Here is a 14,357-nt window from a genome sequence, read left to right on the forward strand (position 1 = left end):
CATTCAACACTAATGTTTGTGCTTTCATTTGCTAAAGATGTAAATGCACTTAAAATAATAAGATCAAGGGGGAAAAAAAAATCAACAAACCAACCCACAACCCATGATCCACAAGCACTTTATTTGTCAAAAAAAAGATCTATCATCTTTCCTTTTACTTCATTATTATTGTTACTTCTGCATGATTTCCATGGCAGTTGTGGAAAGCACATCTTTCAGACAGCATGTTGCCTTTGTAAAGAAACAATAGTGCATTCTGAAAGGTATTTGTCATAATGAGGAATGGGCAGGGTAATTGGTGTTTGCTAACTGACAGGCACCCAGTGATCGATACATCTGAAGGGCCAACAGAAATTCTCCATCTTGCTGAGGCTCTGCTGACAAGGCATTTTCAGCACTTCTCTCAGCATTTGGTATCTCTCATTCCAAGCTCCTGCTACGTCCTGAACAGTTTTGGTGAGTGGTAATTTGTCATAGAGGATGGATGATGAGCAGGTGATTTTTAGTAAAAAAAATTAGTTTTTCAAATTTATCCATGGGATTTATTTGAAGAGATATGTCACATGATACTCAGATTATTTATTTATACGACAAATTAAAATTACTCAGTTGCATTAACTGACATATATAAGTGAATACATGGTTAGATATTACTTAGCTCATTAATGAACAACTGAATAAAATGTCTTTTCTGAAGGATATAAGTAATTTTTATTGCCATTTGGCAGATAAATAAAAGTAGATAGAGAGAAGTGACATGCCAAGGTTACTCTGCTTATTAGTGGCAGAGATGGGAAATTATCTCACCTGAGCTCCAGGGCAGCATCTCATTCATGAACTGTACTGCTCTCCTAGTTCACTTGGGAATAAGGTAGGCATCCAAAGACAGACCAAAAACACATTCTCTGGTCAGACTGTAACTCTTTACAGTGCTTCTTGTATGTTATTGTGAAGCACTTGACACCACCCACACTCAAAAAAGGGATACTAGAATACCCTGACCATAAATTTTATCTAGCTCAAAAATTGTTATGTAGCAAAGTTCATGTCTTAGGTAGCTGAAAGACAGCAGCTTCTTCATTTCACAAGATTTAATAGAACAGTCAAAGCATGAGAGTGCTACTGAAATTAGGCAATGCTGTAGTAAATCACAGAGTTCCACTGTTTGCATAAAAAAAAAAAAAAAAGTAAAAAAAAAAAAGTTAAAGTTTCGGGAACCCCATTTTAAAAATAGACTTCACGGTCATTAAAGAGTACTAGGGGTCTCTGAGAAGAATAAGCACAGGCTTTAATCTATTGTTTTTAATAAAGGAAGTCCTGCCCCATCTGTAGGGTCAGAATCACAAATCATCTATCTTATTATCTGAGAATAAAGAGTGAACATTAGTCATATTCTTTTTATAACAGAGTGACCGATACTTCAAAGCACTGTCACCACTGCTCTTTGGCTGTAATGAAAACGTCATGGTGCTTCACTCTTATCTTGTATTCATACGCTCGACCGACAAGTTAAATGAAAATTGTCCACAGCTATGAACCAAACCATGACAAAAGTAGCTCTTATAGTGATTTGAAATCCAGAGGTCAAGCTGACATTCCTGGGCCCCAAATGTCAGACCACACAGTGCTGTGATGCACGCAGCAGGCAGAGTGCACTATCTTGTTCCTCGGCTCCCAGCTTCAGAAGTGGCTACTCGAGTAAATAGAAACCTCAGAAACGTATTTATGGAAATAGTGCATGTCAGCAGACTTCAAAGGGCAGAACATATTGATAATTGCAGAAAGAGGCCCACAAGGGCTTCAAACACTCTCTGTCCATGTGGGTTTTTTTGTTGTCCTCTTAAAGGAGCAATGACTGGGTGAGGGAGAAATGCCTTCCTGCCTGGCTGACAGAGGCTCCACAGCCATTCTAATGCCTCTGTTTGCACTGCTGCCCCTCCAGCCCTCTGATGCCTGCAGCCTCAAGGCCTCCCCAGCTCTGAGAGCACAACCCAGAGCTGGAAACACGACCAGTGACATCTGCTGAGCCCCTGGGCTGCTCAGAGCCATCACAGGTCCGAGGGCAGCCTGGCTCTGGTGGCTCCTTACCTGCCATCACTGAAGCAAATGGCTGCTGGGGATCAAAGGGGCACTTCAACCTGCCAGACTCCAGGTTCTGGGTGTCCAAACGGAATACCATCTCCTGAGAATAAACACAAATTCATTATCCTGGTGTGGCTGTGGGGAAAAACTCACTTAGACAGTGAAGGTGTGTTAGATCATGCAGCTGTCATCTCAGCATTGATGTTTACAGTCTGTGTCTGTTTTATATCTGGATTTTTTCACTCAGTGTTTTACTGTATCCTGGTTAATTCTATAGTGAAACACAAATCTTAGAAAAAAAAATATACCATTATTTTCAGAAAAAAAGAGATGCATTGTTCATTTTTACCCCAATTAAAAGCTGGATTGTACTTAAAAGGCACTGGCTTCAATTCGGGAAAGTGCTGATAGACTGTGTTGCAACAGGAGACTCTGAAGGGATTTTGGCTGACTCTGAAATTTCTCCAGGGACTGCTGAATAATGTTCAGAACAGACACAGTTCAGACCCTTGTAAAATGAAAGCTGCATATGCTCTCTCTTATTATTTTTAACAAGGCTAAAGATACAAGAGATATCAGAATAGCTTCCTCCTTGTAGTTTCCAAATACATTATGATTAATTCCTGGGCCATAGAACAAGGGCATAGATGAAGATAAAGAAAATAAGTTATTTAAAAATTTTTGCCAATGTTTTCAGTGGGCAATCAACAGCTCAATTTCTGTAGACATCCATTTGAAGCTTTATTTTAGTTTTGAATTGCCAACAAGGATTCCTGCCCCTTTCAATGGTTTCCTGAAAGAAAAGTTAACCTGAAATCCATAGTGAGTCCTGCTGAAGGCAAATTGATAGCTCCGAGGAGTAAAGTGAACTCTCTGCAGGTACAGAGACTTCATCTTCAGAACTGTGCTGCCATAAAGAGAGGGGAGATTGCCTACAGAAGTGCTTTTAACACATTTTCCTTTAACATGCCTTCCTACCTCCAGTGATACTTAAAATCTCACTAGTGCTCACAAATTTAATCAATGTATTATAGAGACAAAAATTTAGAAGCTAGTTAAAAAAAAAATCAAAACATCTCCATGATTTAAATGATTAAAAATGGGTGAAGTGATTTTAATTATTCTGTATCTCTGCCTTGCAAGAGGCCAGAAGAGTACAAATGACAAGCAAGTGCAAGTATGGCAAAGATGGCCACATAGGATTAGACTTCACAATGCATTAATTCAGTTCATCCTTAATGCACATCAGATTATAAATGACCAAACCTTTCTATGTTATTGAGTTGCCTCCTAAACTCTCTAGGCTCAGAAGACAAAAGCCCAGGATACTGAATAATTAAGCTCCTTAAGAGAAAAGAAAAATCAATTCCAATCTGGGAACATAAATTCAATTTCCTCCAGCAATCCTAGCTCGTAAAAAGCAGAATTTAATCAGCAAAAAACCTGTTAACTTCCCAAACCTGTGGAATATCAGGCAAACTAAATTCTCAAGCTACTCAAGTAAGCACAGCAAGGAAAAAACAAAACTAAAAATTAGGCTTTTTTTTCTGACAATGCTGGTGCCATTGTCCTTTGTTCTAGATGTGAAACCCCGAGCTGCTCTGAGAACCCTTCCCTTATCACATGTGAAGAGGCTGTCTGCAAGCCCAGCAGTACTCAGGGGATCAAGGGAGTTATAGATCAACATCAAATATTTCAGACTTCACCCAGACAAACTAATGGACACTACCAGGCATTCACACAGAATTAACCTCCTGCTTTCACTCTGGGCAGAGCTTTCAAAGAAAAGAGCATCCCTTGGAGAGCTGTGGCTAGCAGCACCAACCGGGCCAAGCCTCTTCTTCACCAGCCAAGAGAAGTTTTGGCAGCGACTCGAGCAAAAACAAGATGAGGACTTTAATCCCCTTTAATTGTGTGATCCCGTTGGGGATTTGTACTGCTTCAAAAGCAGTGTCTGCTGTGGTTTTGAGTCACCTGATCCACACTGTTTTCCTCCTTGTTTTCACAGCAGTGGCACTGGCCAGGAGAGCTCTGTGCAGATCCACCAGCAGCTCTCAAAGGTCAGCAGAGCTCTGCCTGGCTTCACAGCCCCATGAGGCTATCTCAGGGTCTCATGGGACCTCAGGGATCTCCCAAGCATTCCACGTCTTCCTGGAGAGACTGCTAATTACCAGATATTCATTATCTGTTATTATAACCCAGAGATTTAAATTTTTAAAAATTTTTTTTAAAAGGTGAGGGAGGGAGGGAGGGACGAAAAAAAAAAAATTCTAAGAGAACGGATTTCCTGGCTTCAGTTCCTACAAGGAGACATTTTCAACTGCCTGTCAAATTCCCATCACTTGTCCTATCCTCAGCACCTTCCTGCCTTGTCACATTTATCTAGAGAGGTGGTGGAAGGATGGTGGCTGAAGGGTGTTTGGGCCTCCAAGAAGGAAAAGGAAAATATGCCTGAGGTCGTTCAAGGCTGATAAATGAGTAGGAGGCTGTAGAAGAGCTGCTCTGTCAGAAGAGGCAGGAGCAGTGCTGAACACTGTCCAACCTACCACTGCAGCTGAGCAACCAGGAGGAATGTGGGAGAGGCAGGACTGGGGGACAGTGAGGGGATTAGGAAATACAATACCAGGATTCTTCTTCCATTTCCTCTCACAAGGTAATTGGTCATGTCTAACTGAGACAGACCCCTTGTCTAGACTGGCTGCTGGACTGAACAGTCAGACCAAATCCATAATTTCATAAGGTCTGCTGAAAACAATCTTCACAAATGAAGTAGATGAAATGAAGTAGGGCAATGGTAGAGTGAATAAGGAATCTTGCTAATGACCCAGAGGTAAACCAGAGCCTTACTTATACTCTTGCTGAGAGCTGTTCTATTCCATTCAGCTGTGTATTTGATCATTCAGCTAAGAAATCAGCATGATACAAGGGATCTTAAATTTCAGTTGCTTCAACTACAATATTTAAAGTAGCAAAGCAAAGAAGTCTGCAGAATTATTTCATTGTAAGCCAAATTATACATCATATACTCGACAATACCAGGAGCATTAATGGTTTATTAGACACAGAACACCACTGTGTAGATTTGTCAAAGCTTCAGTTTTCTGTTGCACCTCTGGGTTGGTCATCTAATCCCAGACTGTGGGGTTCGTAACAATGGATGTCAGTATGGGAAAACACTATTTCCTCTTTTTCTTCTATGGGGATCTTCTCTTGATTCCATGTATCAGTAGCAGAACAAGGTGGAATAATTTTAGACAAATAAGGTAGGTTTAGATTAGATATTGGGAAGAAATTATTCCCTGTGAGGGTGAGGCACCAGCAAATGTTACCCAAAGAAGCTATGGATGGTCCATGCCTGAAAGTGTTCAAGGCCAGGATGGATGGGGCTTTGAGCAACCTGATCTACTGGAAGGTGTCCCTGCCCATGGCAGGGGGGTTGGAACTGGGTGATCTTAAAAAGCCCTTTCCACCCAAACCATTCTATGATTCTTATTCTGCTTAAGGTTATTCAATTTAGTAACTTTAGATGTTATTTCTTATATTCTAGAATTTTACCCAGCCTTGAAGAAAAGAGAATGCTATTTCTATAACAGTATAGGAAGCCTGCACCACAGGCAAGCAGCCAGACAGGTCACATCTCAACACTGTCTGAGAACAGCACCAGTGGGATAAATATAGCCAAGGTGTGATACATATAGGAGTTAAAAAGAGACTTGTGTACTAAGTGGCTGCTTGACACGACACCAAAATTTTTCTGTTGAGGGGGTTAGGTCTCAAACATTTACCACTTAGGACAGAGATTTCTTTGTCACCAGTAAATGAAGACCAATCAGCTGCTAACTTCAGCTCAGGAATAAGCCACTAGTGATGGAGGACACCCAACACCTCTTTAGTGACTAGACTGCAGCACACTGCAAAGTCCTGAGATGCTGTGCCTGCACTCAGAGACCCTTTTCAAAGTGTTCATTACTCTCCTGCACAAAGCATAGGAATCCCTCTGTGGACCAAGGGCATATGCACATTAAAACATAGAACTACAAGTTTCATCTTGAACTCTGAATGTATGTGTGTAAGGAAAGTATGTGCAGAAATGACTTACTAGAAAGGAAGACATCTGGGTTAGATGTTCTCTTCACTTCGTTAATCACATGGAAGTGTCATTCCGAAGAACTTTGTGTATTAAGCCTAAGGAAAGTGCTTTGTTCAAAAGTGATATGCACATACCAAATGTGAGAAGGAGAGTTCCCGTGTGACCCGCAGAATCCACCATTCACCCTGTTATTTATGCAAGCTGCTGTCAGGTCATTTTTTACACACTCACATAGTATTTTCCAATCTGTGATGAATGCTAAACAAGATGAGGGCTATTCCTTGACATGTCAGACTAGTGAGAAAGTTAAATTACCTCTTTGTGAGTTCCAAGTTCAATGTATCCACAGAGAGGGTGAAACGCTCCTGTGCCACAGACATAAACATGGGTCCGGTTGTACGGCTGAAGGACACGGATAAAATTGGCACATTCTGTCTGTTGGGAAATGAAAGATAAAGTTTACTTTTCATGTTTATTCCTCCTTTTCATGTTATACATTCTATTAAGTTACAGCCATACCACTGGTGTACTTAAAACTACTGTAGCAGAGACTGTTTGCAAAGTAGTTCAAAGCTGTGACAACTACAATTTGACAGTGGCTATCTACCAGACAGTTCATCAATCAGACTTGCAAACTTAATTCTGCTGTAATGCTTACAGCCATAAGAAGCTGTGTGCTCACAGCATGGTTTGGAGGGTATCTCTTCAGGCTGTGCTGTAGCAAACAACACCTGTCAGCAATCGGGCAGAGGTTGCAGAGCCACTGGGTCTGTCTGGCTACCAGTCCTCTCACCTTTGCTTCCCAGCTCAGGGTGCTGCATGTGCTTTAACTCCAAAAATTACATGATTAAAGTAACTGTGGTGGGCTGAAAGGCTTCAACACACTTCAAAGATGTTGTCTCTGCACCAACCACATGTTACTGGTGACTTTTATTTGGTCATTTCTGAGTCCAATGGGCTGTCCTGGCTCTAGCTGGGCTTGGTCCTTGCTGGTAAGCAGAGGCAGCTCTACATGCTCCAAGGATGACACATGTGCTGGAGGAAAAGGCTTGCTCTAGCCTTCCCCAAAACACAAAACACTTCAGAGGGAATACACAAGATCTGTTCATACGTTCAACACATCATCCTACCCTCAAGTGAGAGTCCAAAACAAATATTTCTCTCCCAAGACCCTTTCCTTCTTAGTATAGAAATAGAACAGCACAAATCTTCCATATATACCAGTATAAAAATATTCCCAGTGCTCAGCAAAGGTGGTGTTTAGGTTTTGACTGCTGTAAAGATACTGGTAGCAAAAAGTTAGAATAAGAAGTTGAAATTCTTCAGGCAGAGAGTTGAGAGTGTTTTGAGCTGGAATCTACCTCAGTAACCAACACGCTGGATAGACATTAGATTTTTTTGAGTGAAAAGGAAGAAATTTTATTTTACAGCCAGGAAATGTTTGCATTTATAGTGGGGTCTAGACACATGATGTAATCTGTGGTACACAAAACATAAAGAAGTTGCATTGTATACATGTATGTACCTTAAATATACTTCCTAAAGAAAATTTGTGGCTCCAGGGAAAAACCATGGAGTCTGAGATTTTTCTTTTAAGGCTAACTGAAGCTGTCTGCAAATTAAGTTGATTTGTACACTGCTCTACTACTCTGTTTCTTTAATGAATTATAATGAAGTTACATTCAGGACACTCCCAAGAAAAAAAAAAAAGGAAGATTTTAATTTAAAAAAAAAGAGAATTTAATGGAAGCTTTGCCTGGTATACATTTCTGAGGAAAATCCATTAATTTCTCAGTTGCATTTATTTTGTAAAAGAACAATGTAGCATAACTGCTGCCTGCATTACTGAATTCCTTTAAGCACTAGTCTTTAAAAAACAATAGAAATGTAGATTTTTTTTTTAATTAAGAAAAAACACTTAGGACATTATTTCAGACGAAGTGTAACAAGAGCTTACTAATGCATTTTTTGTATTTAGTAACAAATACACACACATTCATAATTTTCAGCAATAAGAAAAAATATACATCATACTTACATGGGCGTCTTTCCCAGCTAATTTGCATATCTCTACCTTTTCTTTTGCTGCAGGCCAGTAAATCTGTAACATAGTTAAAATAAAACAAAGATTATGAAGATTATAAACTGCCCTGTGACTGCAGATTAATTACTTCATGAATAAACAGTTAAAACAGAGTTATTCATGGTGAAGGACCTTGCCTGTAAATTTAAATGAACATGACTTCAAATACAGTATTTCATTACAAAAAGTTAAGAGGTTTTAAATCAACCCCTCCGATTTTTGTTTACTTTTTCACTGGCTACATGTACTTTTAAAAAGCATTCAGTTAATCTGGCCAGGGCACTTGTCACCATTATGTGTTTCCCTCAAAGTTATGATGAGCCAAATCATCTGGAAACTAACTGATTGCAAAGCCAGGCAAATTACATTTGGGAAGAATTTGGATCAGTGGACTTGGCATAACTACTAGAAAAAATACTTAGAGCCCTTTCTGCCAATTTTCAAATAAAAAGAATTAGGTTCAAAAAACTAAGGATAGCTCAAGGGAAATTTGTAGAACAAAAAGTACATTTGACAGGAATCAACAGTGCATGGTTTAAAAATGTCACCCATCAACATTAACTGAGTTAACTGAGAAAATGAAACAGAAGTTTAGAGTAGAATCATGGACCTTAGATAATTGGCATTAAATATTGATACTATTTCTCTTTTTTTAAAATCTGCCCTGAAGAATTCTATAAAATAGGTTTTGATATAGATGAATCCAAAAATTATATCAGTGCAGAAATATCAATGAACAGCAGTTCAGATTCTGTCTCATTGATTTCAAATAAGCAGTCAAAACTGGATGTGGTTGAGTACACATTTGATTCTATTAAATTTCAAATAAAAGATAAATAAAAATTATTCTACAATTACCCTGATAAAAATTGATATTTTGTACTTCTAATTTTGGCAAGACAAAACTATTGTTACTCTCATAACTAACAGTAAAAACACCACCAATCACACTAATTTTTAAGCAAATATTGATTAGTACATTGCCTCAAGTGCCAGGCACCAGTCAGCAGATCATTAGTAGTCACTTTAGAGTAATCTCCAATCACTCATTACAAAATCTTAAATAGCAAATATATAAGAATGAAGAATTATAATATGCATTAGAAATAAAAACACCATCAAGGAAGGATGCACAACTCAGTGGCATACAAGAGGAGTTGACTGCTGTCATATTCCCTTTCACCCAGCTGTTGGCACCTTGTAGGATGTGGCTTGACACACACAGACAGACTCAGTTCCACACAGGAAAGGAAAGCAAGAAGCCAGTGTCCTGGGTCAAGTACCTTTATCACTTCCCAAAACCTACAGTCACTGTTTCTCTCAATCTGGAAATGCTTTTGATTTTACTTCTTTCCTTCCCAGTGAAAATGGATGTATTGGATTTCTGCAAGGAAATTAATTTCCTCTAAAGTGAATTTAGTTACCTTTCTGATAAAAACCTCTTAGTAGAGATAATGTAGTTTAAGTTACTTAAACCTTAACCCTCTACAACAATATTTACACGCAGTCAGAGATAAGACAGTGTAACAGCATTGCAGAACTGGAGCACAGATTTGCTTTCCCAAAGCATTTTTTCAGAATGATGCGCTCATGGCACCCAGGTAGGAAAATGCAATCTGAAATCAGCTGTGCCAGGGTGTGTGGGTGGCACAGTGCACAGTGCCAGGAAGCACAGAGGAAAGTACTGGGAATATCATGAAGGGCTGAAGGTAGGTCCAGTCTGGTCTCTGCCTGGGCAGACAGGATGAGTCTTGATTGCAACACAGGTTAAGTTTAAGAAGAAAAGCTGATGAAAAGGTACCAGTGAAGAAAAGCTGATGAGAAGGGACAGAGAGAGCAATGTAGGATCATGGATCTTCAAACACATCAGTTCTCTTGTACATAAACTTCAAGTCCAATTCTGCCCAAGATCCTGAATCATTTACAAGGAAGCCTAAAGGTCTTCAAGAAGCTTGGGAGATTTTTGGCCAAAGTTTAGTTACCCAATCAGGCAAGGATGCCCCTTTGTAGGCGTTTGAAAATGCCCAGCCTTGCCAACTACACAGAAGAACTGGACTGGAGGAGTTAAAAACAGACATCTACTTCAATGCATCAGAAGTGTTAATGGATTCGACTTACCCTCAATTCTTCTACAGATTCCTTCATGGGAATTAGTGTTTGTCCTACAAGGCTGAAATATACACATCCCCACTTCTGTGATAATTGACCACAGAAAATTATATTTAAAAAATCAATTGTTTTACTCTCTAGTTACTCAACAGCCTCAGTATTTAGCATTATATAAGGCCACATTAGACAATGAAAAGTGAAGCTAAGAGATCCAACTTGAAAATCAATTTTCAATTATATATGGGAGAGTAAAAGTGATATTTATTTGCTTTACATATGAGAAATGAGAGGTTCCCAGAAACTGTCAGCTGTAAATTGTAATAGATCAAGAAAATTGCATTATAAATAATGAGTTGATGTACTGAGCAAGAAAGCATAAACTTCATTTTTTACTACAGGATGAGCTGTGTAACAGTACCACAGGTCTGGTTTCCTCAAACACTGACACAAGTAACATTATACAACAGTATCGACTTTTCTGTATGAGGTGAAATTAAGTTTTACTATTAAATATTATTCTGATGAGTTATTTAGTTTTACACTATGCCAGAAAAAGTAAAACTGCATGCTCTTGTAGTTTCTTATAGATTTAAAATCATTGAGCTTTTAAATGGTTTGAAGCTTTGAAATTGGTCTTTTTAATTTTTTTTTTCCTATTTATATGCTTTATTCACAATGGTAACAGCTTATTAACATTTTTTTCCACAAATTCCTCAGTAAGTAAAAAACTTCAAGGAATGGAAACAAAAAAAGATAACCATGCACTGTATATTAAAGGTGACAACAATACTGATTTAAGTTATAATCATTTTGTGTTACAAACAGTACAGATCATATATTTAATATATTTTTTGGTTGCATCTGTATTTGAAATTTGTGGAGAAATCTTTGAATAGCTCAGTGGAGTTACTGAATTTAAGACAAGAATGCAACTAGTTGGAATATGTGAACTAGATACTTAAATAGGATTCTTTCCTTAATCTTCAGTTTATTTTCCTTTTAAAATAACTGTATCAAAATTCCAGAGATTGGCTACTGTCATGATTTCCAGATTTTATCTTCTACTGCCCAATTAAAAAAAAAAATAACCTTACCATTACTTTTGAATCATTCTTCAAATATTTTCTTAAATTTAGCAACAGGAAAGAAATTAAATTATCCTAATAAATGAAAGTTAATAAGCTCTTTTCTATCAGAGATTAAGAAAACCTCCCAGGAGTACAAAATTAAGGAGTACATAAGCATAGGACAGATAAAGTATCACTTTAAAGGGTAGCTGGAAATTGATTTCTAATTAAAACAAAACATTTAAAACCACAAAGGTCTTTTCCAGATCAAGAGCAGTAGATTTCTAAAAGTAACATTTTCCTCTAAATACGTTTTTTTCTATAAGAAAAGAATGAATATGAAGGCAAAAATTTTTTAACATGTGTGTTACATATATATGTGTGTATAAACCTATGTGTGTGCATATATATATACATGTGGATATATATATATATATATATATATATATACATGTGGATATATATATATATATATACATGTGGATATATATATATATATATATATCCACATGTATATATATATCTGTGGATATACCTCTAAGAGCTTAATTTTAGCTGCAATCTGTCATGAATTGATAATACTGGTATTTTACTCATTTTCCAGTATCTATCTTTCTCTATCAGATTTTGTTCCTAAGCTAACACTTCAGACTATAAATCCTTAGAAGGAGTGATGCTCAAAAATAAAACAGTGAAGTCTCATTACAAAAAAAAAGTTGTGTGAAAGTACAGCTCTTTCAAGAATCACTTCTAATTATGCTTCTAAATCTAGGATGGTGCAGTACTTCATAAAATGAGTGGAAAATACTTTATATTGGCATAATGCAAAAGAGGAAGATCATAAGCTACCTAAATAATTTAAAAACCCATTGGTCTTAATTCATCTATTTGTTTCAAAAGAAGTTTTTAGTCAGAGAAGAAATAACACAAGTTTCCAATGAATATGGAGTGTGGTAGAGAAGACAGTATGACTTGGTTAAGAGACATTAGTACATTAGTCCACTCTAATATTGTACTTTAATGACCCATCTGAATTACATTAAGGTGCCAGAGCTGCTCTTCCTCATGGCTCCATTTAAGTATTTACTAAATTGTCACATGGAAACTGATTAGCTCAGCTGCAAAAAGCACGCACTAGTACAAGGAAAAGAAATGGTCTGATGAGTAAAGAACTTGAGAAAGAAGCTACTCACGAAGTTCCTCAAGAAACAGTGTCAGAGCTCATCCTATTTCATGTAGCCTTGGTAAAAACCCAGAACTCTGCCACAACCCATGCAGGTGACAGAAAGTTGGGAAGCATCACTAATACAAATGGAGTTAAATTATACAGCAAGAATCAAAGGGCTCTGAAGACCAGAATTATAAATAGCCAGAGGAAATGGATAGAAACTGCTGGTAAATAAACATTTATCATAGATTGTAGTTTTCAACAAAAATTAAATCTGAAACATCGGAGTAACAAGGATCTGTTCCACAGCAACAACATTCCTACAGAAGTTGCATGAAGTATCCCAAAGGGCCACTTACAGCATCTTTGGACTGGGTTATGAAAAGAATAACTGCTCCATGAGGTAGGTGGTGCTGATAGCAGGGAGTGACACCAATTGACCAACATGACTGCTTGCAGTTTCAGGTCCCCAGGACAGGCATGCTCATGCCAGCAGCAAGCACTTGAGTGTCCCATTGAGGCTGCCCCGGGGCTTTCCCTGGAGCCCCTCCCGTGCCTGATGCTGTGCACGTGCCTCAGCACTTCTCTATCAGTGCAGCCTCTGGTACCAGACACCCCAAAGTGCTCTGTCAGTGCTGCATGGAGCAGCAGGGTGTGTCCCTACCGAAGGACATCAGCTGATCAGCACGTCTCAAAACACTCACACACTCAATCTGGGGCCTGTGAAGAAAGGGATTGCTCCCTTCCTAGTTTAAAGGAGTAAGAGGTGATAAAAGCATTTAGATGAAAATACAGATTTTAAACAGCTGCTTGATGCAGCAAGAGAAGGCCAGTTTTCTTCCCTTGTTTCTGTGTACTAGATATTCATCATACTGATGCTTGAGGGAAGGTATGCAATAAAATTGCAGCTTTCTGGGCATCAAAATGTCTTATTAAGGCTTTGTGAAGCATGTACACTATAACTCAGAAGTTTAGGCTCATTGGTATGGATAATTCTCCATATGACAGTCCCAACTGCAGTTTCCAAAGAACAAAGCCAGATTGAGTTGTAAATCTTTTGTCTCGTTGGCATAAGCAATATACTCCCCATGAGAAACTCTTCTCCATGAAAAACTACCCCCTATGTGGAATAAAAAAAAAAAAAAAAAAAAAAAAAGGATTCATGACTTAGCTCAATGGGACCATAAAACAAGTACAGTAAAGAGGGCAATATGAGTTAAACAGACTGAAGCAAACCAGGAGACAGTCTAATCCTAGTTTTGTTATTGCCTTACTGTATGTGACAGTCAGGTCTCAATTTTCCCACCAGGAAAATGACAATAATGTGACTCTCTTTTTAAACTTTTTTTCTTGATTTTTTGAAGAACTTTTTAATTCATAGCTCAAAAATCAAAAGCAAAGAACAACAGTAAGATCAAGGAGCACTGAGAAAACATACGACAGTGATCCAGTAAGAATGTCACCCTGCTGCATAAGACAATATCATGAATGTCATGCCCCAATGCAATAAGAGTGGGTGTTCATGGATTGCATCCTGAGAACTAGGACATTTGTCACTGCTGTATATGACCTCAGGTCACTTCACTGAAAATTACTGCAAGCACTAAGAATTTACTGAATTTCCCAGAAAACACTGGAGAGAATTTAATGCCTTCTCTGTATTATTTCATGGAAAACAAAGAGTGTTCCAATTATCAGAGAATCACAGAATATTCTGAGATGGAAGGGACCCACAAGGATCATCGAGTTCAACTCTTA

General features: G+C 38.1%; 1 protein-coding gene across 1 annotated transcript in view; it reads right to left on the minus strand.

Moving 5' to 3' along the window:
* Nucleotides 1-14,357, minus strand: part of SEMA3D (semaphorin 3D) — a 136,333-nt gene that overhangs the window by 54,690 nt on the left and 67,286 nt on the right. The window contains exons 4-6 of the mRNA XM_056516344.1: nt 8,211-8,273; nt 6,488-6,607; nt 2,089-2,182 (exon numbers count right to left, since the gene is read on the minus strand). Coding sequence (XP_056372319.1) covers nt 2,089-2,182; nt 6,488-6,607; nt 8,211-8,273 — 277 coding nt within the window. The remainder of the gene's footprint in view (nt 1-2,088; nt 2,183-6,487; nt 6,608-8,210; nt 8,274-14,357) is intronic.

This window comes from Oenanthe melanoleuca, chromosome 1A, assembly GCF_029582105.1.
Source record: "Oenanthe melanoleuca isolate GR-GAL-2019-014 chromosome 1A, OMel1.0, whole genome shotgun sequence".
Lineage (NCBI taxonomy): Eukaryota > Metazoa > Chordata > Aves > Passeriformes > Muscicapidae > Oenanthe > Oenanthe melanoleuca.